General features: G+C 53.3%; 1 protein-coding gene across 1 annotated transcript; it reads right to left on the bottom strand.

Moving 5' to 3' along the window:
• Window positions 1-995: 995 nt before the first annotated feature.
• Window positions 996-24,979, bottom strand: LOC142906535 (uncharacterized). Its single transcript, XM_076054551.1, has 4 exons — window positions 24,950-24,979; window positions 23,913-24,044; window positions 1,267-8,241; window positions 996-1,214 (listed from the first exon to the last, which is right to left on the bottom strand). Exons 1-3 carry the CDS (start codon window positions 24,977-24,979, stop codon window positions 6,982-6,984), a joined length of 1,422 nt encoding a protein of 473 aa, XP_075910666.1. The 3' UTR covers window positions 996-1,214; window positions 1,267-6,981.
• Window positions 24,980-26,823: the final 1,844 nt, after the last annotated feature.

The following is a 26,823-nucleotide window of genomic DNA, read 5'->3' on the forward strand; positions in this document are numbered from 1 at the left end:
GCGCTTTAAAACAAGGGGCACCCACGGTGGTAGCTGTTCCTGTGCATTAGTCTGCTGCCCGTAAGGGGGTGATGATTGCTGCTGTGTGGTATACAGTGAGGGAAAAAAAGTATTTGATCCCCTGCTGATTTTGTACGTTTGCCCACTGGCAAATAAATGATCAGTCTATAATTTTAATGGTAGGTTTATCTGAACAGTGAGAGACAGAATAATAACAAAAAAATGCAGAAAAACGGATGTCAAAAATGTTATAAATTGATTTGCATTTTAAGGAGGGAAATAAGAATTTGACCCCCTATCAATCAGAAAGGTTTCTGGCTCCCAGGTGTCTTTTATACAGGTAACGAGCTGAGATTAGGAGCACACTCTTAAAAGGAGTCCTCCTAATCTCAGCTTGTTACCTGTATAAAAGACACCTGTCCACAGACGCAATCGATCAATCAGATTCCAAACTCTCCACCATGGTTGGCAACCAAAGCAAGAAGAGCCATTTTTTCGAATTCGGTATATATAAAAAAACCCCCCTCAATATTTCAAGAGCCGCAAAGAATGTGAATGACGTCACAAGGCCGCAGGTTGCTGACCCCTAACCTAGGGGCACCCCCGGTGGCAGCTGTCACCTCTGTGCATTCGTCTGCTAGCAGTGGGCGATGGACTGCCGTTGGCTGTGTGTCGTCCAAGTGGAGTAGTGGCAATGATGCGGTCAACTTGTAACGCGGCGCCCGCGCACGGCACAGCTCGCTCTTGTAGACGGAGAGGACGATGAAGCGACGCCGGGAGGAGTAACCACAGAGGAGGGGCGGGGAGGCAGCTGCAGCTGCGAGGTGAGCAGGTGCCAAATTGCCCGCCCGCCCCTCACTAAGCTCCGGCAGTCCTCTATATAAAAATGTGTTATCAGACGATTCATTTGTGATTATACACGTGGAGGGGAGGGTGAGGGGCGGGGGGTGGAACCGGAGCGCAAGAAGAGGTAATGACAGTAATGCTACAACTGGTGGCGATGATGGTAACGATGTAGAATCTTTATTTAGACCGGAGGACTCTGATGAAGCGATGAGTGGAGACAGGTCAGGGTTCTCGAGTACTTTTATTCCACCTCCGTCACACACAGCTCGCTCCTTCATCCACAGCTCTCTCCACACACAGCTCCCTCCTTCATCCACAGCTCTCTCCACACACAGCTCCCTCCTTCATCCACAGCTTTCTCCACACAGCTCCCTCCTCCATTCACAGCTCCCTCCTCCATTCACAGCTCCCTCCGCACACAGCTCCCTCCTTCATCCACAGCTCTCTCCGCACACAGCTCCCTTTTTCATCCACAGCTCTCGACACACACAACTCCCTCCTCCATTCACAGCTCCCTCCTCCATTCACAGCTCCCTCCGCACACAGCTCCCTCCTTCATCCACAGCTCTCCACACACACAGCTCCCTCTTCCATTCACAGCTCCCTCCTCCATTCACAGCTCCCTCCGCACACAGCTCCCTCCTTCATCCACAGCTCTCTCCACACACAGCTCCCTCCTCCATCCACAGCTCCCTCCTCCATTCACAGCTCCCTCCTCCATTCACAGCTCCCTCCGCACACAGCTCCCTCCTTCATCCACAGCTCTCTCCACACACAGCTCCCTTTTTCATCCACAGCTCTCTACACACAAAGCTCCCTCCTCCATTCACAGCTCCCTCCGCACACAGCTCCCTCCTTCATCCACAGCTCTCTACACACTCAGCTCCCTCCTCCATTCACAGCTCCCTCCTCCATTCACAGCTCCCTCCGCACACAGCTCCCTCCTTCATCCACAGCTCTCTGCTTTCGTCCCTCCTCCCACGTGCCCTCTTATTCCCCACAGTCCCCCCTCTTCCATTCCCTCCCACTCATCCTGTCACCTCATTCCCAGCTCACCAGTCACAGATCGTCACACCGCGTTCCCATCTCCAGCCACCAATCGTTCCCTTTCTCCGCTCAACTCGGTGCAGGGATTTTCACCAGAGTGGTAGGAGGTTTGGGGTGTTATGATTGTAACAAGACAGTTTGTGCTGTCGACAGCGATGTCGCTGATGATGCTGCTGCTGCTCCTGATGATGTGGAGGCATCACCACCCGGTGTATTTGACAAACTGACAAAGGAGCACGGTGGCTTGTTAGCTTGCCAAATACACGCGGTGGGGACCCTCCACCGCCACCTCTGTGGCCTTTCCTCTTCTACCCACGGCGAGCCACTCCTCTGGGTAGGACATCTAGGCAAGGAAGGGGGGGGGGCAGCAGATGGAGAAATAAAGATCACATCGATAAACATAACAGAATCATTAAACCAGGTAACTTGATGCGTATCTGGACGCGCGATGGAAACGCACGCAACGGACACCGGCCAAGGAAGAACGCCGCGTGGAACGCGAGCGACGGAGTGGGCAGACGAAACATTTGGGGGAGAGTGTGTGCGAGACGAGGGCAGCTGCGGTCGGCAAGATGCATCGGGGTCAGTGAGACTAAGAAAGACGTAGGAAGGTATATCGACTGTTTCCTGTTGGGTCTGATGGCAGTGTCAGCGAACGATGTCTGCTGCTGTTGCCGTCACGACGAGAGAGAGAGGACTTCGGCACGGAGAGTTTGTGCGGTGCTGATGCTCTTCCTCCTCCTCCTCCTCCGTTGAAGGAATTTGCTAAACGGTCTCCATAGGTAAAATTTTGATTTGAAGCTTTCGTGACTGCAGTGATTCATATTCTTGGTTCTTTCGGTAAAGTCACGTTGAAGGGAAACAATAAAATAATAATATATAAACAATAAAATTCTCACGACGTTTCGACTCTAACGCAAACAGTCATCATCAGGTGTGAAAAACCACCTGTAACGCAAATAGTCATCATCAGGTGGTTTTTCACACCTGATGATGACTGTTTGCGTTACAGTCGAAACGTCGTGAGAATTTTATTGTTAAATATATATATTATTATTTTATTGTTTCCCTTCAACGTGACTTTACCGAAAGAACCAAGAATATAGGTCTCTATAGGTCTCTGTGTATCTCCATGAGTCTCTGTATATATACGTATCTCTATGGGTTTCTATGGGTCTCTATGTATCTCTGCATCTCTATGAGTCCCTATGTATCTCTATGAGTCTCTGTATCTCTGTGTATCTCTATGGGCCTCTGTGCATCTCTGCGAGTCTCCGTGGGTCTCTACGAGTTTACTGTGCGGTTCACGGTGCGGGTTGCATGGCTACGGTCGCACCACCGTCTCCTGCGCCTCAGCGCGCATCTGTACGGGCTGCCGCGCGTATCAAAAGGGCTGACCGCACGGTCCACGGGTCGAGGTTGCACGGCAAAGGCACAACCAGCAGGGTTGCGCAAAGAACCCTCGGGAGAGGTGTGCCGGAGCGTTACGTTGAACCTCTTTCGGCGCGGCGCGTAGCCCACCGAGGTGCCGCGATCGAGGGCCGACGCCGAGAGACGGGGGGGGGGAGGGGGGTAGGGCGGCGCGTGGATCACCGTGGGTCGGTGGTGGACGAGGCTCGTCGACGGAGCGGCAAAGCAAAAGGATGGAAAACGCGACGCGGGCCGAGAGGATGGACGAGATGGTCCACCGCGTGTGGGATTTTTTGTTTGTTTTTGTTTTTAGCGTCGCGAGAGACGTCACCCGCTGTGGCGCGCGGATTGCTGGCCAGGAGCGGGGTAAGCAGGCGAGCGGGGAAAAGTCGCGCCAACGTCCCGCACGGCCACGAAGTCTCCTGCCCGACCGGCACGAGACGGCTTGCCTTGGGAGACTTATCGGCCAGGAGTAGGGTAAGCAGGCGAGCGGGGAAAAGTCGCGCCAACGTCCCGCACGACCACGAAGTCTCCTGCCCGACCGACACGAGACGGCTTGCCTTGGGAAACTTATCGGCCAGGAGCGGGGTAACCAGGCGAGCGGGGAAAAGTCGCGCCAACGTCCCGCACGGCCACGAAGTCTCCTGCCCGACCGGCACGAGACGGCTTGCCTTGGGAAACTTATCGGCCAGGAGCGGGGTAACCAGGCGAGCGGGGAAAAGTCGCGCCAACGTCCCGCACGGCCACGAAGTCTCCTGCCCGACCGGCACGAGACGGCTTGCCTTGGGAGGATTCATCGGCCGGGAGTGGGGTCACCCGGCGAGCCCTAGACCTGCCGACCATCTAAACTTCGTGTGCGCTTTGAACCTATCGACGTGACTTCTCCGGCTGATGAAGAACCGCTTGTGTTGCGATCAAAACGTCGCGTGTTTTTTTTGCTTTGATTATTTTCCAATTAATTTTTTTATATTATTTAATATTTGTATTTTCTCTCCACGTGACTTTATCCCGAAAGACCCAAAGAATATGAATTCCTGCAGCCACGAAAGCTTTAAGTGAAGATTTTCCATTGCCTATGGTGTTGTTTAAAAAATAAATAAAGACAGTGGCCACACACCGCATCGCTCATTGCTACATTGGTTAACGATAACTATCGAGTTTAAGACGTAGCCTTGCGCGAACAACATCACCCATGGTAGATCGCATAAATATAAATGCGCGTCGTTAAACCCGCCACCACCGGACACAGCCAATTAGTAATATGGTTCGTCACGTCAAACGGAGCCAATTCGTTACGGGTAACAAGCACCACACCGGTCGTGTGTTGCAGAAGCAAATCCACAACGACGTTTACAATCCGAGTCCGACGTTTCGCCAGGAAGAAAAGTATCCGCCCCATCGAGGTTTGGATGAAGAAGGGAGCTGTGTGTAGAGAGAGAGAGAGAGCTGTGGATGAAGGAGAGAGCCGTGTGTAGAGAGGGAGCTGTGGATGAAGGAGGGAGCTGTGTGCAGAGAGAGAGCTGTGGATGAAGGAGAGAGCTGTGTGCAGAGAGAGCTGTGGATGAAGGAGAGAGCTGTGTGCAGAGAGAGCTGTGGATGAAGGAGAGAGCTGTGTGCAGAGAGAGCTGTGGATGAAGGAGAGAGCTGTGTGCAGAGAGAGAGCTGTGGATGAAGGAGGGAGCTGTGTGCAGAGAGAGCTGTGGATCAAGGAGAGAGCTGTGTGCAGAGAGAGAGGGAGGCGTGTGTAACAGAGGTGGAATAAAAGGACTTGGAACCCTGATCTGTCTCCACTCATCACTTCATCAGAGTCCTCCAGTCTAACAGGCTTCCGTGACCAATATCGTCCAAAATAGAGGTTTCTTTGGGTTAGATCGCGAGAGACGGGAACTCCAAATATACGCGATCTAGCCCAACCCCCCCCCCCCCCTATATTACAACCATTGAGCTGAATATTTAATACATTTTAGCTACGTAGCATTTTTTTCTTTTACAAGAGGCGACCATGGCTATCAGCGACGATAGCTCAACCAAGTGGGCCTATCATCGTCAGCATCGTCATCACGTGGAAATTTGTAGCAGCAGCCACATGCTCTGAACGCGTTGACGTCCATTCCAAATGTGGAGGGGAAAAAAAACGGACGACCCGGAGAAAAATCCATGCAACCAAATTTTACAGCAGCAGGCATCGTCAGGGTCGGGATCGAACCCACGACCTCCTGCACACCAGGCGAGGTAGTTAACATCTCCTAGCCACCGTGATGATGATGAGAGAGAGAGACACACAAACTATAAGTCTACAGCAGCAGGCATCGTCACGGTCGGGATTGAACCCACGACCTCCTGCACACCAGGCGAGGTAGTTAACATCTCCTAGCCACCGTGATGATGATGATGAGAGAGACATGCAGACTCCAAATCTACAGCAGCAGCAGGCATCGTCAGGGTCGTGATAGAACCCACGACCTCCTGTATACCAGGCGAGGTAGTTAACATCTCATAGCCACAGTGATGATGATGACAGAGAGAGAGAGAGACCCAAACTCCAAATCTACAGCAGCAGCAGGCATCGTCAGGGTCGTGATCGAACCCACGACCTCCTGCACACCAGGCGAGGTAGTCAACATCTCCGGGCCACTGCCACGCCCCTCAAAGAGGAGGCGAGGGAGCGATGTCCGGCACTCGCCTCTCTCGGGACACGCCCCCAAAAGCCAGACGATGGAAATTCCACATTGCGATGGGCAGGGGTGCCCGGGCGATCGATAGGATGAGCGCTGTGAAGCGATCAACAAAGTGGTGCCTGATTTCGATTTAAAGCTTTCGTGACTGCAATGATTCATCTTCTTTGGTTCTTTCGGTAAAGTCACGTAGAATGAGAATAAAATAATAAATTGATCAAATAAAATAACACAATATTCTCACGACGTTTTGGCCACAACACAAGCGGCCTTCATCAGGTGAAGGGACGAGACTGTCTGCTAGGACAGCGCTGGAGTGAAAGAGCCACGTTCAGATCACGACCTTTAAGCTGTGTGAGAGGAATCAAAGCGCCTTGACAAAGGAATTAGCTCACTCAGCCATTTCAATGCTAAATGATATGCTAATTCCTTTGTCAAGGCGCTTTGTTTGCTCTCACAGAGCTTAAAGGCCGTGATCTGAACGTGGCTCTTTCACTCCAGCGCTGTCCTAGCAGACAGTCTCGTCCCTTCACCTGATGAAGGCCGCTTGTGTTGTGGCCGAAACGTCGTGAGAATATTATTGTGTTGTTTTATTTTATTTTATCAATTTATTATTTTATTCTCATTCTACGTGGTGGTGACTTTACCGAAAGGACCAAAGAAGATGGTGCCTGATTGTATCGACCCGTAACGATTGATCACGACGACGACGACGTTGACGACGATGATGATAACGATGATGATGATGATGATGACGATGATGACGACGATGATGACGACGATGACGACGATGATGACGACGATGATGATGATGAGCCGAGCTGAACATTGACCCGGACCGAACTTGCGACCCCCCCTCCACTGAGTTGCGAGACCACGAATCGCGTCACCCGTCTGCACCAATGGGCGTGCCTCTCTGCCAAATCCACCGCTGGATGACTACCCCGCCGCGCCGTGCTGGTCACGCGGTTTGCCTGAGCCATACTTCACCACGCGGGTCGCACTATGCGTGTGTGTGTATGTGTGTGTGTAAGTGTGTGTGTATGTGTGTGTCTCTGTGTGTATGTGTGTATGTCTCCGTGTGTCTGTGTGTGTGTCTGTGTGTGTGTGTATGTGTGTGTGTATGTGTGTGTCTTTGTGTGTGTCTCTGTGTGTATGTGTGTGTGTGTGTCTCTGTGTGTCTCTGTGTGTCTATGTGTATGTGTCTCTGTGTGTCTGTGTGTGTGTGTATGTGTGTGTCTCTGTGTGTGTCTCTGTGTGTATGTGTGTATGTGTGTGTGTGTGTCTCTGTGTGTCTCTGTGTGTCTATGTGTATGTGTCTCTGTGTGTGTATGTGTGTGTGTCTGTGTGTGTGTCGCTGTGTGTATGTGTATGTGTCACTGTGTGTCTGTGTGTGTATGTGTGTGTGTATGTGTGTGTCTCTGTGTGTGTCTCTGTGTGTGTCTCTGTGTGTCTCTGTGTGTCTATGTGTATGTGTCTCTGTGTGTGTATGTGTCTGTGTGTCTGTGTGTGTGTCTGTGTGTGTCTGTGTGTGTGTCTGTGTGTGAGTGTGTCTGTGTGTGTCTCTGTGTGTGTGTCTGTGTGTCTGTGTGTGTGTCTGTGTGTGTATGTGTGTGTGTGTCCGTGTGTGTGTCTGTGTGTCTCTCTGTGTGTGTCTCTGTGTGTCTATGTGTGTGCGTGTCTGTGTGTGTGTCTGTGTGTCTGTGTGTGTCTCTGTGTGTATGTGTGTCTCTGTGTATGTGTGTGTCTGTGTGTATCTGTGTGTGTATGTGTGTCTCTGTGTATGTATGTCTATGTGTGTGTGTGTGTCTGTGTGTGTGTCTCTGTGTATGAGTCTGTGTGTGTGTATGTGTGTCTCTGTGTGTCTGTATGTATGTCTATGTGTGTGTGTCTGTGTGTGTCTCTGTGTGTATGTGTGTCTCTGTGTATGTGTGTGTCTGTGTGTGTGTGTGTATCTGTGTGTGTATGTGTGTCTCTGTGTATGTATGTCTATGTGTGTGTGTGTGTCTGTGTGTGTGTCTCTGTGTATGAGTCTGTGTGTGTGTATGTGTGTCTCTGTGTGTCTGTATGTATGTCTATGTGTGTGTGTGTGTCTGTGTGTGTGTCTCTGTGTATGAGTCTGTGTGTGTATGTGTGTCTCTGTGTGTCTGTATGTATGTCTATGTGTGTGTGTCTGTGTGTGTGTGTAAAACTCACCACCAAATCGCTGGTGTAGCTTGCCACCCCCCCCCCCCCCCAATGTGAGAGGGGAAGGGAGCGCGGTCTCTTATAGAGGAGCTCGTGGGAGGAGGAGGAGGAAGAGGAGGAGGAGGAAGAAGAGGAGGAGGAGGAAGAGGAGGAGGAAGCGCAACTCGTTGCGGTTGCGTAACATTGCTCGCCCCAGTCCGCACGGAGAGACACAGATAAAGCCAAAGGTGACCCCAGCGTGGGGTGGTGGTGATGGTGGTGGTGGGGGCAAGAGCAAGCCCACAACCCAACCTGGTGACCATGGCCACGAGACGGGGGCAGTGAGAGAGGGATGGACACCTACAAAGCTCACGGCGAAAAAAATTGACGCGTCGTGACACTGCCCTCGGGCAACAACAGCAACAACTAAACAACAACTAAACAACAACCGCCGCTAAGTGGTGGTGACAGCACCGCGTCGCCTGTGCCAGGCTAGGTGCACGTCGAGGCTGCCACGTAAAGTGTCGAACGCCCGCCGGCAGGAGGTCACGGGGCAGACCCAGCAGGAGCCCCCACGGGTCGACTTGACCGAGACGAGTGGCCGATGCACCACCACTACCTCCACCACCACCACTACCACTACTACCACCACTACCACCACTACCACTACCACCACTACCACCACCACTACCACCACTACCACTACTACCACCACTACCACCACTACCACTACCACCACTACTACCACTACTACCACCACCACTACCCCCACCACCACCACCATAACCACTACTACCACCACGACCACACCACCACTACCTCCACCACCACCCCCACCACTACCACCACCACCACCACCCCCACCACTACCACCACTACCACTACCACCACTACCACCACTACTACCACCACTACCACCACTATCACCACTACCACCACTACCACTACCACCACTACTACCACTACTACCACCACCACTACCCCCACCACCACCACCACCACCATAACCACTACTACCACCACGACCACACCACCACTACCTCCACCACCACCCCCACCACTACCACCACCACCACCACCCCCACCACTACCACCACCACCCCCACCACTACCACTACCACCACCACCACCCCCACCACTACCACCACTACCACCACTACTACCACCACCACTACCACCACCACTACCACCACCACTACCTCCACCACTACTACCACTACCACCACTACCACCACTACCACCACCTCCACCACCACCACCTCCACCACCACCACTACCACCACCACTACCACCACCACTACCACCAATACCACCACCACTACTACCACTACCACCACTACTACCACTACTACTACCACCACCACTACCCCCACCACCACCACCACTACCTCCACCACCACCCCCACCACTACCACCACCACCCCCACCACTACCACTACCACCCCCACCACTACCACTACCACCACCACCCCCACCACTACCACCACCACCACTACCACCACTACCACTACCACCACTACCACCACTACCACCACCACTACCACTACTACCACTACCATCACTACCACCACCACTACCACCACCATCACCACTACCACCACTACCACCACCACCACTACCACTACTACCACTACTACCACCACCACCACCACCACCCCCACCACTACCACCACTACCACCACCACTACTACCACCACCACTACCACCACCACTACCACCACCACTACTACCACCACTACCACTACCACCACTACTACCACTACCACCACCACCACCACCACCACTACTACCACTACCACCACTACCACCACTACCACCACCACCACTACCACCACCACTACCACCACTACTACCACCACTACCACCACCACTACCACCACCACTACCACCACCACTACCCCCACCACTACCCCCACTACCACCCCCACCACTACCACCACTACCACCACTACTACCACCACTACCACCACCACTACCACTACCACCACTACCACGACCACCCCCACCACTACCACCACTACCACCACCACTACCACGACTACCACCACCACTACCACCACCAAAACAACCACTACCACCACCACTACCACCACTACCACGACCACACCACCACCACTACCACCACCACCACTACCACCACCAACACCACCACTACCACCACTACCACCTCTACCACCACCACCCCCACCACCACCCCCACCACCACCACCACCCCCCCCACCACGACCACCACCCCCACCACCACCACCCCCACCACCACCACCCCCACCCCCACCACCACCCCCACCACCACTACCACCACCACCACTACCACCATCACCCCCACCAACACTACCACCACCACAACCACTACCACCACCGCCACTACCACCACCACCACCACCCCCACCACCACCACCACCCCCACCACCACAACCACCACCACTACCACCACCCCCACCACCACCACTACCACCACCGGACGAGGCGAGGTGCGGGTCTTGTAGTAAATGTTGTTATAAAGGGGCCCTAAATAAGTAAAAACCCACAGGTAAATATTAAAACACACACACATTGTTTTACTTTCACAGTAAAGTGATTATATCTTTTCATTTGCTATGCAGCCAGACAATACGACAAATCGCTAACCTTAAACACCCCAGGCGTTCATCAAAGTTGAAGAGCGGTATAGTACTATAGTCATTGAGCAAGTGCAGCATCGCTGAACCGGAATTGACAGTTTGAAGGCGTTTAGCGCGGGGCCCTTGAAAGTGCGGGGCCAGTAGACATGTAGCTACTACATGTATAGCAGTTACATATGTTGCTACTACACGTGTAGTAGTAGCTAGACATGTAGCTACTACATATATAGTAGTTACATATGTAGCTACTACACATGTAGTAGTAGCTAGACATGTAGCTACTAATGGTAGTTACATATGTAGCTACTACATATATAGTAGTTACATATGTAGCTACTACATATATAGTAGTAGCTACATATGTAGCTACTACTATATATAGTAGTTACATATGTAGCTACTACACGTGTAGTAGTAGCTAGACATGTAGCTACTACATATATAGTAGCTACATATGTAGCTACTATATATGCAGTATTAGCTACACATGTAGCTACTACTACATATATAGTAGTGACATATGGAGCTACTACACATGTAGTAGTAGCTACACATGTAGCTACTACTACATATATAGTAGTTACATATGTAGCTACTACACATGTAGTAGCTACACGTGTAGTAGTTATATATGTAGCTACTACTACACATGTGACATGTAGCTACTACTACATATATAGTAGTTACATATGTAGCTACTATATATGTAGTAGCTACACGTGTAGTAGTAGCTAGACATGTAGCTACTACTACATATATAGTAGTTACATATGTAGCTACTACACATGTAGTAGCTACATATGTAGTAGTAGCTAGACATGTAGCTACTACTACATGGATAGTAGTTACATATGTAGCTACTACACATGTAGTAGCTACACGTGTAGTAGCTACTACATATGTAGTAGCTACTACACATGCATATGTAGTAGCTACTACATATGTAGTAGCTACTACATATGATATTGTAGTCACTACACCACTGATAATGTAGTTACTACACCACTGAGAATGTAGTTACTACACCACTGATAATGTAGTTACTACACCACTGATAATGTAGTTACTACACCACTGATAATGTAGTTACTACACCACTGATAATGTAGCTACTACACCACTGATAACACATGGCTACACCAGGTACTCATTTGAGTCCACCCAGGGAAGTCCCAGGACTGGTTCAGATAATCGTCACCAGTGTTGGCCGTGAGCGAGAATCCAACCCGGGTAGCCAGGTTCGTCGCGCAGTGTAGCGCTAACCGCTACACCACCGCTCCCATCTATTAAACACACACACAGATAGACATGCACACAGATGGACACACACAGATACACACACACAGATATATACACACACGCATACTGATAGACACGCACACAGATAGACACGCACACAGATAGACACACACACAACAACAACCGCCATTCGCCAATAAGTGGCGGTGACGTCACCACGACGCTTGTGCCAGGCCATGTGCACCTTGAGGCCACGTGAAGTGTCGAACGCCCGCTTGCAGGAGGTCACGGGGCAGACCCAGGTGCCACGGGTCGGCTGACTAAGATGACTGAGATGACTGGCTGATGCACCACCTGTGCCCCCTACTGTGCCAACTTGCTGTGCTTTAGCCACCCGGCGCTCCGCTCGTTGTTGTGAGCGTCGCTCCTCCGCCCTCCGTTGTTGTTGGAGGGCGTCTGCCTCCAACTGCCCAGTAGCGTCCTTCACGAACCTCCTCCACAGAGGCCGATCTTGACACCGCTGTTACCAGTCATCGGCAAGTCCACTCAGCTCCACATCCTCCCGTACCACGTCACTTCATCTCTTCTCTAGCCCGTGCCGCGCCCATTTAGCCCCCTCGATCCGGCTGAATAAAACCTGTTTGGGCATGCAGTGATTGGGCATGCGGGCTACATGGCCCAGCCAAAGCAGCATTGCCTGCCAGAGGTGCTCACCGATGGGACTTTGTCCGGATCTTTCGAGGATTTGTGAGCTTCTCACACAACCCAGCCTGGTTAAACCCAGGATTGATCGTAGGCAGGCCAGCCTAAATATTTCTAACCGGCGAAGATGTTTCATTAGGGGGGTCCACGTTTTGCAAGTATAGAGAACGGAGGGAATGACTGTGGCCGAGAAGACCCGAAGCTTCGTGCGGAGCGACAGACCAGGTAGCTTCCACACAGCGTTACGCAACCGATAAAAAGATAATGCCGCTCGACTGATTCGGAGTGAGACCTCTGCTGTTAAACCGGAGCTGGTCATGAGCACACTGCCCAGGTATGGGAAACTCTCCACTCTCTCCACAACTGCCCCATCACCGATTGGGAGTTGTGGGGGAGGAGTGCCCGATGGTACAAAATACCCAGGCAGGTGCTTCGTTTTGGTGGGGCTGACGGTAAGGCCCCATCTCTTAGTAGCACACTCCAGTTTCAGCAGCAGCACCTCCAACTCCTCCTCTGAGTGAGCTGCAATTACCAAATCAGCGGCATACATAACGTGGCTGACCAATAGGGAGCCATCCTTTGACCGCACCCGGGCATTTGTGATCGCGGGCCATTGAGGCAGACTCCATCTCCTCAGGAACCCGCGACCACCACCCATCCTTGCAGCGCCTCACGGCTCTCGAACCTCCGAGCGAAGGCTGCGGTAAGCCTCCTCATTCTCTTACGTGGGATGCTGTAGCCGATGACAGTGGGCCTGTCGCTTTTTCTCATCCATCCTGAACACCTACTCTGTCAGCCAGGGTCTCTGGGGAGGTCTGGACCACGTACCCAAAGCAGCCATTGCAGCTGCATGAGTCACAGTCCTAAACCTCGACCATTTACCCTTGACATCAGGAGGAGTGGGGGACGATGCCAAACCCAGCTGCAAGCTATGATGAAATTTTCGCTTGCAACTTCCATCAGCTAGCTGAGACCAGGCCACCTTAAGTTGGAATGGGGTCCTGGGTGTACACCCACCACCGGGGTGGAAGAATGGCAGGCGCATCTTACAGATGACAAATCGATGGTCAGAGGGCAGATCAGCTCCATGGTAGGTCCTGGTGTCAAGGACATGGGCCCGCATCTGCTGTTCCATCACTATGTAGTCCAGCAGATGTTCTTGCTTGGACCAGGCATGCATCCATGATGTTGTGTGGATGCGCTGATGCTGGAACAGCATGTTAGTTATTACAACTCCATGGGCTGCATAAAAATCTACCGTTGTTATCGAGCTGATCTGGCCCATGCCTTCCAATCACTCCAGATCAGGTGCTAGCATCATGACGAACTCGGGCATTGAAGTCACCCAACAAGATAACTTTATCCCGAGGGGCCACTTTAGCCAGCACCTGTGACAGGAGGTCATAGAAGGCATCTTACTCATCGGCCTTGCCTGCATCCCTCCACAGATGTTCGTCTTCAGTGGGGGCATAAGTAACCATGACCACCACTCCTCGCCTCCGGTTAATGGGAAGGCGAGCCCAAAGTAGCCTGGGGCTTCCAGCTTCCCACACCTCACTGCCACGCTCCCACGCCCCCTTCATTCTTTTGTTCAGAAGAGCCACACCCAGTTATTTGGCAGTCTCCTGCCCCGAGTAGAGGACTGTCCACCCCTCATGGTGGCAGAAGCCAGAACCGGTCCACCGGACCTCCTGAATGCCACAGAGATCCAGGCGGTACCGGTCCAGCTCTCGACAGAGGAGTGGCAGCCTCTCCTCCGCAGTGAGCGTTCGAACATTCCACGTTGCCACACGAAGTGGCTTTTTGTTGTTTCCGGAGGAGCCCCGAGGGTAAAAATTCAATCTCCTGGCTCCGCCAATTGGGGTTTGGCCAGGAGACGTCATAGACGCCTGTCCCCCCGGAGCCTCCGGCACAAGCTTATTAATTAGATATTTTTCACGTGGTTTAGTGGTAATTTATTGAAGGTGGAGGGGTTACCAGCCCCTGGCATCCGTCCAGAGCCCCCATCTAGCCACTGTGGTGGTCACACGACAGCGTTGCCCGTCCGGCACCGCGAAGATGTAGGGGGTTGTTTTTCCGGACAGACAGACACACACAGATAGACACGCACGCAGATAGACACACACGCAGATAGACACGCACACAGATAGACACGCACACAGATAGACACACACAGATAGATACACACACAAAAAGACACACACACAGATAGACACAGACACAGATTGACACAGACAAAGATAGACACACACACAGATAGACACACACAAAGATAGACACACACAAAGATAGACACACACAGATAGACACACACGGATAGATACACACACAGATAGACACAAAGATACACACACAGATAGACACGCACACAGATAGACACGCACACAAATAGACACACATACAGATAGACACAGACATAGATAGACACACACACAGATAGACACACACAGATAGCCACACACAGATAGACACACACAGATAGACACAAAGATACACACACAGATAGACACACACAGATAGACACATGGATAGACACACACAGATAGACACACACACAGATAGACAAACACACAGATAGACACACACACAAATAGACACAAAGATAGACACACACACAGATCGACACGCACACAGATAGACACACATGGATAGACACACACAGATAGACACACACAGATAGACACACACACAAATAGACACAAAGATAGACACACACACAGATCGACACGCACACAGATAGACACGCACATAAATAGACACACATACAGATAGACACAGACAAAGATAGACACACACAGATAGACACACACAGATAGCCACACACAGATAGACACACACAGATAGACACACACAGATAGACACACGCAGATAGACACACACACAGATAGACACACACAGACACACACACAGATAGACTCACACAGATAGACACAAAGATAGACACACACAGATAGACACACACAGATAGACACACACAGATAGACACACACACACGGATAGACACACACACAGATAGACACACACACACACGTACACACACACCTACACACGAACACACACACACGTACACACAACATACACACGAACACACACACGTACACACACACGTACACACACACGTACACACACACAGATAGACACACACACGTACACACACACACACGAACACACACACATACACACGAACACACACGAACACCCACACATACACACGTACACACACGAACACACACACACACGAACACACACACACAGATAGACACACACACACAGATAGACACACACACACGAACACACACACATACACACAGACACACGAACACCCACACATACACACGTACACACACGAACACACGAAAACACACACACGAACACGTACACACACACACGTACACACACACACACGAACACACACACACATACACACGAACACACACACACGTACACACATACACACGTACACACACGAACACACACACACGAACTTACACACACGAACACACACACACGAACACACACACATACACACGAACACACACACACACGAACACACACACATACACACGAACACACACACACGAACACACACACACGAACACACACACACACGAACACACACACACGAACACACACACACACGTACACACACACACATACACACGAACACACACACACGAACACACACACACGAACACACACACACGAACACACACACACACGTACACACACACACATACACACGAACACACACACACGAACACACACACACGAACACACACACATACACACGAACACACACACACGTACACACATACACACGTACACACACGAACACACACACGAACACACACACATACACACGAACACACACACACACGTACACACATACACACGTACACACACGAACACACACACACGAACACACACACACGAACACATACACACGAACACACACACACACGAACACACACGAACACACACACACGAACACACACACACATGAACACACACACACGAACACACACACGAACACACACACATGAACACATACACACGTACACACACACACATGAACACACACACACGAACACACACACACACACATGAACACATACACACGTACACACACACACATGAACACACACACACACGAACACACACACACATGAACACACACACACGAACACACACACACGAACACACACACACATGAACACACACACATGAACACACACACACACACATGAACACACACACACGTACACACACACACACATGAACACACACACACATGAACACACACACATGAACACACGCGCGCTCGCATTGATTTCACCCATCCGACTTCCCGTGTCCTGTGGCCCGAATCTGTGCGAGTTGTTGCCACATTTGCAGAAGTTCGGGATCGTATCGGGGGTGGGGGAGCGAATTTCCGAATCACACCACGACCCTTGCATAACGCGTGGCTCAACTCGCGAGGCAGAGACAAAGATCCCCCGTGTAGCCTCGAGCAGACTGTTGGGGCAAGTGCTGTTAGCGAGCATCACCTACAAAGACAAAGATCCCCCGTGTAGCCTCGAGCAGACCCCTGGGGCAAGTGCTGTTAGCGAGTAGCACCTACAAAGACAAAGATCCCCCGTGTAGCCTCGAGCAGATGGTTGGGGCAAGTGCTGTGATGGTGCAGCACCTACAAAGACAAAGATCCCCCGTGTAGCCTCGAGCAGACCCCTGGGGCAAGTGCTGTTAGCGAGTAGCACCTACAAAGACAAAGATCCCCCGTGTAGCCTCGATCAGACCCCTGGGGCAAGTGCTGTTAGCGAGTAGCACCTACAAAGATCCCCCGTGTAGCCTCGAGCAGGCCCCTGGGGCAAGTGCTGTTAGCGAGTAGCAGCTATGAAGGCCGGCATGGCAGACGAGGGGGTGGGTGGGCAGCGCCACGCCCGGTCGCCTTTGTCTCTCCCCCTAACCCAGTGTAGGGTCAGGTCGAGGAGAGGGCGTGGAGGGAGAGAGAGAGAGGGGGGGTAGAGAGAGGGGGCAGAGAGAGAGAGAGGGGGGTAGAGAGAGGGGGTAGAGAGAGAGGGGGGGAGATAGAGAGAGGGGGTAGAGAGAGGGGGTAGAGAGAAAGAGGGGGGTAGAGAGAGAGGGGGGTAGAGAGAGGGGGTAGAGAGAGAGAGGGGGAGATAGAGAGAGGGGGAGATAGAGAGAGGGGGTAGAGAGAGGGGGTAGAGAGAGAGAGGGGGGTAGAGAGAGAGAGAGGGGGGTAGAGAGAGGGGGTAGAGAGAGAGAGGGAGGGTAGAGAGAGGGGGTAGAGAGAGAGAGGGGGGGTAGAGAGAGGGGGTAGAGAGAGAGAGGGGGGTAGAGAGAGGGGGTAGAGAGAGAGAGAGGGGGGGTAGAGAGAGGGGGTAGAGAGAGAGAGGGGGGGGTAGAGAGAGGGGGTAGAGAGAGAGAGGGGGTGTTAGAGAGAGGGGGTAGAGTGAGAGAGAGGGAGATAGAGAGGGGGGTAGAGAGAGAGGGGGTAGAGAGAGAGAGAGAGGGAAGGGGTAAGAAGAAGGAGGAGAGTTTGAAATCGTTCGTGAAATCTTTCATTTAAACAGGGGGGCGGGGGGGGGGTACATGAAGCTAAGCATTGAAAAAAAACAACGAAATGATGAACGAAGCAAAGTGCCGACTACACCGAGCATCATCTTGTTGGCTCTGGTCGTAAAAAAGAGGGGGGAGAGAGAGGGAGGAGAAAGAGGGGGGGGAGAGGGGCGGAGATAAACACTCTTCCTGTGTGCCACAGGAGATGAGAAACTCAGACCGCAGCTCCGCACGACCACAGCACAACAGCACCACCCTCACCACCACCACCCTCACCACCACCACCACCACCCTGACCACCACCACCCTGACCACCACCACCACCCTGACCACCACCCTCACCACCACCACCCTCACCACCACCACCACCACCACCCTCACCACCACCACCACCACCCTCATCACCACCCTCACCACCACCACCCTCACCACCACCACCACCACCCTGACCACCACCCTCACCACCACCACCCTCACCACCACCACCCTCACCACCACCACCCTCACCACCACCCTGACCACCACCCTCACCACCACCCTCATCACCACCCTCACCACCACCACCCTCATCACCACCACCACTCTCACCACCACCCTCACTACCACCACTACCACCACGACCACCACCCTCACCACCACCACCACCACTCTCACCACCACCCTCACCACCACCACCCTCACCACCACCCTCACAGCCACCACCCTCACCACCACCACCACCACCACGACCCTCACCACCACCACCCTCATCACCACCCTCACCACCACCACCACCCTCATCACCACCATCACCACCACCCTCACCACCACCACCCTCACCACCACCCTCACAGCCACCACCCTCACCACCACCACCACGACGACCCTCACCACCACCACCACCCTCACCACCACCACCACCACCCTCACCACCACCCTCACCACCACCACCACCCTCATCACCACCATCACCACCACCCTCACCACCACCACCACCACCCTCACCACCACCCTCACCACCACCCTCACCACCACCCTCACCCCCACCACCCTCACCACCACCATCCTCACCACTACCACCACAACCCTCACCACCACCACTCTCACCACCACCACCCTCACCACCACCACCCTCACCACCACCACCACCATCACCCTCATCACCACCACCACCCTCACCACCACCACCCTCACCACCACCACCCTCACCACCACCACCACCCTCACCACCACCACCCTCATCACCACCACCACCACCACTACCACACTCATCACCACCCTCACCACCACCACCACTCTCACCACCACCCTCACCACCACCACCCTCACCACCACCCTCACCACCACCCTCACCACCACCACCACCCTCACCACCACCACCACCACCCTCACCACCACCACCACTCTCACCACCACCACCACCACCACCCTCACCACCACTCTCACCACCACCACCCTCACCACCACCACCACCCTCACCACCACCACCACCACCCTCACCACCACCACCACCCTCACCACCACCACCACCACCACCCTCATCACCACCACCACCCTCACCACCACCCTCACCACCACCACTCTCACCACCACCACTCTCACCACCACCACCCTCACCACCACTCTCACCACCACTCTCACCACCACCACCACCCTCACCACCACCACCACTACTCTCACCACCACCCTCACCACCACCACCCTCACCACCACCACCACCCTCACCACCACCACCCTCATTACCACCACCACCACCACACTCATCACCACCCTCACCACCACCATCACCCTCACCACCACCCTCACCACCACCACCACCATCCTCACCACCACCACCACCACCCTCACCACTACCACCCTCGCCACCATCACCACCACGCAACCGTTACGCAAGCCGGTGTGAGGGTGGGGTGAGGTGGGCGAGTGAGCGAGAGGGTGAGTGAGTGGGTGAGTGAGTGGCTGAGTGAGTAGCTGAGTGAGTGGCTGAGTGAGTAGCTGAGTGAGTGGCTGAGTGAGTAGCTGATTGAGTGATTGAGTGGGCGAGTGAGTGAGTGGGTGAGTGAGTGCGTGAGTGATTGAGCGATTGAGTGGGTGAGTGATTGAGTAGGTGAGTGATTGAGTGGGTGAATGATTGACTGTCTGAGTGGGTAAATGATTGAGTGATTGAGTGAGTGATTGATTGGGTGAGTGATTGAGTGGGTGAGTGATTGAGTAGGTGAGTGATTGAGTGGGTGAGTGATTGAGTGGGTGGGTGAGTGAGTGGGTGAGTGATTGAGTGGGTGAGTGAGTGAGTGGGTGAGTGAGTGGGTGAGTGAGTGGGTGAGTGATTGAGTGGGTGAGTGAGTGAGTGGGTGAGTGAGTAGGTGAGTGATTGAGTGATTGAGTGGGTGAGTGATTGAGTGGGTGAATGATTGAGTGGGTGAGTGAGTGATTGAGTGGGTGAGTGATTGAGTGGGTGAGTGAGTGAGTGGGTGAGTGAGTAGGTGAGTGATTGAATGATTGAGTGGGTGAGTGAGTGATTGAGTGGGTGAGTGATTGAGTGGGTGAGTGAGTGGGTGAGTGAGTGATTGAGTGGGTGAGTGATTGAGTGGGTGAGTGAGTGAGTGGGTGAGTGAGTAGGTGAGTGATTGAATGATTGAGTGGGTGAGTGAGTGATTGAGTGGGTGAGTGATTGAGTGGGTGAGTGAGTGGGTGAGTGATTGAGTGATTGAGTGGGTGAGTGATTGAGTGGTTGAATGATTGAGTGAGTGATTGAGTGGGTGAGTGATTGAGTGGCTCACCCTCTCACTCATGCAACCACTCGCTCACCCACTCAATCACTCACCCACTCGGGGTTTCGCTGTGTTTGTGTATCAGGGAGCACGGGAGCGGTTCGCGCGCTGCGCCATGAACCGGCAACCCGAGTTTAATTCCCGCCCATGGACATCAACACCAGTGACGATTGTCTGAACCGGTACTGGGCCTCCCCTAGGTCGGCTCAGCCTTAAATTAGTACCTGGTGTAGCGGTGCGTAAACATCGCCACTGGGGGAGACAAAGGCGGCCGGGCCTGGTGCTCGCCACCCACCCCCTCGTGTGCCGTGCCGGCCTTCATAGGTGCTGCTCGCTAGCAGCACTTGCCCCAACAGTCTCCTAAGGCTACACGGGGGAGCTTTGTCTTTGGAGGCGAGGGTGGGTTGGTGAGTGAGAGGGTGTGTTATTGAGTGAGTTGGTGGGTGATCGAGTGAGTGGGTGAGTGGGTGGACTCAATGGAAGTCTGGGTGAATGGATGGGTGAGTGAGTGGATGACTTAGTGAGTAGATGGCTAAGTGGATGGATGACTGAGCGGATGGATGGCTGAGTGAGTGGATGGTTGACTGAGTGAGTGAGTGGATGGGTGACTGACTGAGTGAGTGGATGGGTGACTGAGTGAGTGGATGGGTGACTGAGTGAGCGGATGGGTGACTGAGTGAGTGAGTGGATGGGTGACTGAGTGAGTGAGTGGATGGGTGACTGAGTGAGTGAGTGGATGGGTGACTGAGTGAGTGGATGGTTGACTGAGTGAGTGGATGGGTGACTGATTGAGTGAGTGGATGGGTGACTGACTGAGTGAGTGGATGGGTGACTGAGTGAGTGGATGGTTGACTGAGTGAGTGGACGGATGGCTGAGTGAGTGGATGGGTGACTGAGTGAGTGAGTGGATGGGTGACTAACTGAGTGCGTGGATGGGTGACTGAGTGAGTGGATGGATGGCTGAGTGAGTGGATGGGTGACTGAGTGAGTGAGTGGATGGGTGACTGACTGAGTGGATGGGTGACTGAGTGAGTGGATGGGTGACATAGTGAGTGAGTGGATGGGTGGCTGAGTGAGTGGATGGTTGACTGACTGAGTGAGTGGATGGGTGACTGAGTGAGTGGATGGGTGACTGAGTGAGTGGATGGGTGACTGACTGAGTGAGTGGATGGTTGACTGAGTGCGTGGATGGGTGACTGAGTGAGGGTGCAACTCCACCTCGGCTCCCGTGGGAGCGCGCACGTCGCTTGACCCCCATGCCCCCCCCCAGTCCCCCCCTCTCTCCCCCCCCAGCCCCCCCCCCAGCCCCCCTTCCTCCCCCCACCGCCCGAGCTGGGAGTAGCTCAGGGCGTTAGCGTGGTCTCGACTCGTTCCCGTTTATCTGCGAGGAACACAGCGTGTATCTCTTTAAAACACCCCCACACACAACACACAGACAAAGACAAAGATCCCCCGTGTAGCCTCGAGCAGGCTGTTGGGGCAAGTGCTGTTAGCGAGTAGCAGCAGCGCCTGTGAACACACAAAGACAAAGATTCCCCGTGTAGCCTGTGACAGACTGTTGGGGCAAGTGCTGTTAGCGAGTAGCAGCAGCGCCTATGAACACACAAAGACAAAGGTCCCCCGTGTAGCCTCGAGCAGGCTGTTGGGGCAAGTGCTGTTAGCGAGTAGCAGCAGCGCCTATGAACACACAAAGACAAAGGTCCCCCGTGTAGCCTGTGACAGACTCTTGGGGCAAGTGCTGTTAGCGAGTAGCAGCAGCGCCTATGAAGGCCGGCACGGCACACGAGGGGGTGGGTGGCCAGCACCACGCCCGGCCGTCTTTGTCTCCCCCAGTGGCGATGTTCACTACGCACCGCTACACCAGGTACTCATTTGAGGCTGAGTCGACCTAAGGTAGGCCCAGCACCGGTTCAGATAATCGTCACCGGCGAAGTGTCGAATGCTCGCTGGCAGGTGAGCGGGGATCGAACTCTGGTCGTGGGTTCGTAGCGCAGCGTGCTTGTCACTACACTGCCGCTCCCCACACACACACATCCGTACACATCCATGCATATGCTTGGGGTCTTTCTTCGGTAAAGTCACGTGGATAGGTTCGATCGCAACACAAGCGGTCGTCTTCAGGAAACATAGACACACATCCATGAACATACGACAGCGTCTTTGGCTACTAAGTGGCGGGGACATCGCCATGTCGCCTGTGCCAGGCTAGGTGAACTTTGAGGCCACATGAAGTGTCGAATGCTCACTGGCAGGTCACGGGGTCAGACCCAGGTGCCACGGGTCGACTGAGACGACTGGATGATGCACCACCTGTGCCCCCTACTGTGCCAACCTGCTGCGTTTTCATTCGCCCGGCGCTACGCTCGTTGTTGTGAGCCTCGCTCCTCCGCCCTCCGTTATTGTTGGAGGGCGACTACCTCCAACTGCCCAGTAGCGTCCTTCACGAGCCTCTTCCACAGAGGCCGATCTTGACACCGCTGGTACCGGTCATCGGCAAGTCCGCTCAGCTCCACGTCCTCCTGTACCACATCACTCCATCTCTTCTCTAGCCCGTGCCGCGCCCGTTTAGCCCCCTCGATCCGGCCAAACAGAAGCAGCTTGGGCATGCGGTGGCTGGGCATGCGGGCTGCTCCATGACCCAGCCAACGCAGCCTCGCCTGCCGGAGGAGCCCACCGACGGGACCGTGTCGAGATCCTTCAAGGATCTGGAAGCTCCTCGCACAATCCAGCCTGCTTCGACCCAAGACGGATCGTGGGCGGGCGGGCCTGCCTGCAAGAATTCAAACAGGCGCAGATGTTCCTTCGACGGTCCCCACGTTTGAGAGAAGGGAGCATGACTGTGGCCGAGAAGACCCTGCCTGCAACCACCACTCAACCTTGCGGCGCCGCACGGGCTCTCCGAACCTGCACAGCCACCGCTGCGATACGCCGAGATGCTGCAGACGATGGGAGTGGCCCTGCCGCTTTTTCGCAGCCTGCCTGGACACCTCCTCTGTCAGCCAGGCTCTCTAAAAAGGTTTGGCCCGCGTACCCAATATGGCGATTGCAGCTGCATGAGCCACCATTCTGAAGCTCACCAAATTCCCACTTGTGCATCAGGAGTGGGGGAACCTTCAGAGCCACCGCTGCGATACGCCGAGATGCTGCAGACGATGGGAGTGGCCCTGCCGCTTTTTCACAGCCAGCCTGAACACCTGCTCTGTCAGCCAGGGTCTCTAAAAAGGTTTGGCCCGTGTACCCAATATGGCGATTGCAGCTGCATGAGCCACCATTCTGAAGCTCACCCAATTCCCACTTGTGCATCAGGAGTGGGGAGATGGGAAGGTGGGGGGGGAGAGTGATGCTAACCCCCAGCGGCAGGCAATGATCAAATTGATTAGAAGCTTTCGTGACTGCAGGAATCCATACTCTTTGGTACTTTCGGTAAAGCCACGTGGGTGGGAAAATAAAATACAAATAATAAATCACGACGTTCCGATCGCAAAAAAATATCCCGCAGTAGCACCGCTGGTACAATGAGGGGTTTTATATATGTACATGCGCAACTCTCTCGCCATGCTGTTCAGCGGTGCTACTGCTGGATTTTTGTTTTCGCCCGAGGACGATCGCGTGTGTTGCGATCGAAACATCGTGATTTATTATTTGCATTTCATTTTTCTACCCACGTGACTTCACCGAAAGAACCAAGGGGAGTAATGATCAAGTTCTTCTCCCTTGCGAGTTTCATCAGCGGGCCAGAGAACCAGGCCACTGTGGGTTTGATCGGGGTCCCAATGTGGATGCCCACCGCTGCATTGGAGGTGTAGCGACACCCGACACAGCAAAGTCTTCAACAATAGGAGTCAATATTATCTTCCAGCACGAGACACCCGCGGGGGCCTTCAAGGATTCCCTTCACTCCAAGCGTCCCGACCTCCACCTCCACCCCCACGTATCTCCCCATTTTCCCCGAAGGTTTCCTTGACTTTCCACTGTCCCTTCCGGCCAATCGCATTCCCCGCTTCTCCTAACGGATTCCAACCGTCCACCCTGTCCATCGACCCTCCGCTCTTTCCGCGTTTTTTGTATTTCTCCTCCAATTCCCATCAATTCCCCCGCCTCTGACCAATCCCCTGTCAGGCCCCGTGAGGTACCAGTCAGAGGGGACTTGCTTTTCACTTCCTGATAATTCACGATGTAACACGATTTCTGTTCCTGGGTAGTAAATGTTATTTTCTAATTGCTCATGCCTCAAAAGTACAGAAAACGGCTATTATTCCCCACAAACTTCGCTTTTGTGACCAGGACAGTGATAGTTTGAAATTTACCTATTTTCAATGAGAAAACGGGACGAATTTGTGGATTTTCTTCACAAAGTCCAAGTCACAAAAGCAAAGTTTGTGAGGGATAGTAGCCATTTTCGATACTTTTTGAGGCATATGCAATTAGAAAATAACACTTACTACCCCAGGTAACAAAAGTCGTGTTCCACAGTGTTATCCGTGTCACGCGGTGCCACCACGTCAGGCGAGTATCGTTGGTAGTGATACAATCGCCACAGAAGTATGGCAGGCGCGTCTTACAGACGACAAGCCCACGGTCAGTGGACAGATCAGCTCCACGGTAGGTCCTGGTGTCAAGGACATGGGGCAACATTCGCTGTTCCGTCACTATGGAGTCCAGCTGATGTCTTTGCTTTGACCCGGCGTGCATCCATGATGTTGTGTGGATGCGCCGATGCCGGAACAGCGTGTTGGTGATTACAAGTCCTTGGGCTGCACAGAAGTCTGGAAGCCTCTGACCTCTGTTATTGAGCTGTTCTGGCCCATGCCTTCCAATCACTCCGACCCAGGTGTGAGCGTCATGACCTACTCGGGCATTAACGTCACCCAACAGGATGACTCTATCCCGAGGGGCCACTTTAGCCAGCACTTGGGATAGACAAAGACACAGATCCCTCGTGTAGCCTGTAACAGACTGTTGGGGAAAGTCCTGTTAGGGAGCGCCTATGAAGGCCGGCACGTCACACGAGGGGGTGGGTGCCTTTGTCTCCCCAGTGGCGAAGTTCACGACACACCGCTACACCAGGTACTCTTTAGAGGCCCAGTCGACCAAGGGGAGGCCCATGACCGGTTCAGATAATCGTCACTACTGTTGGTGACCGTGAGCGGGAATCCATGCCGTGCTGACCACACCACCGCTCACCACCACAGCAATCATCAACGCACGTGCAACACACACACACACACGAAGGCAACCAGTTGTCCTTGTTGTTTTAATAATAATACGTTAAATGTTTGCGGATTACAGGAAGTTTCGGTTCGGCCGTTAGGAGCGGCAGGAAGTGACATCACACACCGCGGCCGCCTCGCGCCGCCGTCGTCACGGGCCGGACATCATGCACGCGGCGCGTTCAAATAAAAAGACGACGGGAGGCTTGCTTCCTTTGCGGGGGGAGGGGAGGCTCATCCGTAACGAACTCTACAGCCTACTACATTAAGTGTTATATATCGCCACGTGCGTACCTTTTTTTCGTTGTAAGTTTCTACACGTGCTCGCTCGTGTTTTCAAGACGTATACACACACACGAAGTCGTTTTATATCGATGTACGTTTATATGCGTCGGTGTTGTCAGCCTCGGCAAATCGCCTCTTTTGCATTTCGACCGTGTTTCCAAGTAGAAAATGCTCGTGACCTAAAACGTTTTGCCGGTTCGTACACCGGCCAGGGGGGTCGAGGTCAGAGGGGAAACTCGGCCCACCGTCACCAACATCATCTCTCCACGGCCGATACAACGCGGTAGCATTT

Source organism: Petromyzon marinus, chromosome 66 (genome assembly GCF_048934315.1).
Source record: "Petromyzon marinus isolate PM22_M1 ecotype Great Lakes invasive population chromosome 66, UKy_Petmar_22M1.pri1.0, whole genome shotgun sequence".
NCBI classification, from domain to species: Eukaryota; Metazoa; Chordata; class Hyperoartia; order Petromyzontiformes; family Petromyzontidae; genus Petromyzon; species Petromyzon marinus.

Bases quoted from the DNA above. Each gene is read 5' to 3' on its own strand.
- LOC142906535 (XM_076054551.1), bottom strand. From the start codon at position 24,979: ATGGGGAGATACGTGGGGGTGGAGGTGGAG. The intron at 24,045-24,949 runs GTCGGGACGCTT...AAACCTTTTTAG, and splicing joins ACGTGGGGGTGGAGGTGGAG to AGAGCCTGGCTGACAGAGGA. The intron at 8,242-23,912 runs GTTGAGTGGTGG...CCTCTATAAGAG, and splicing joins AGCCCGTGCGGCGCCGCAAG to ACCGCGCTCCCTTCCCCTCT.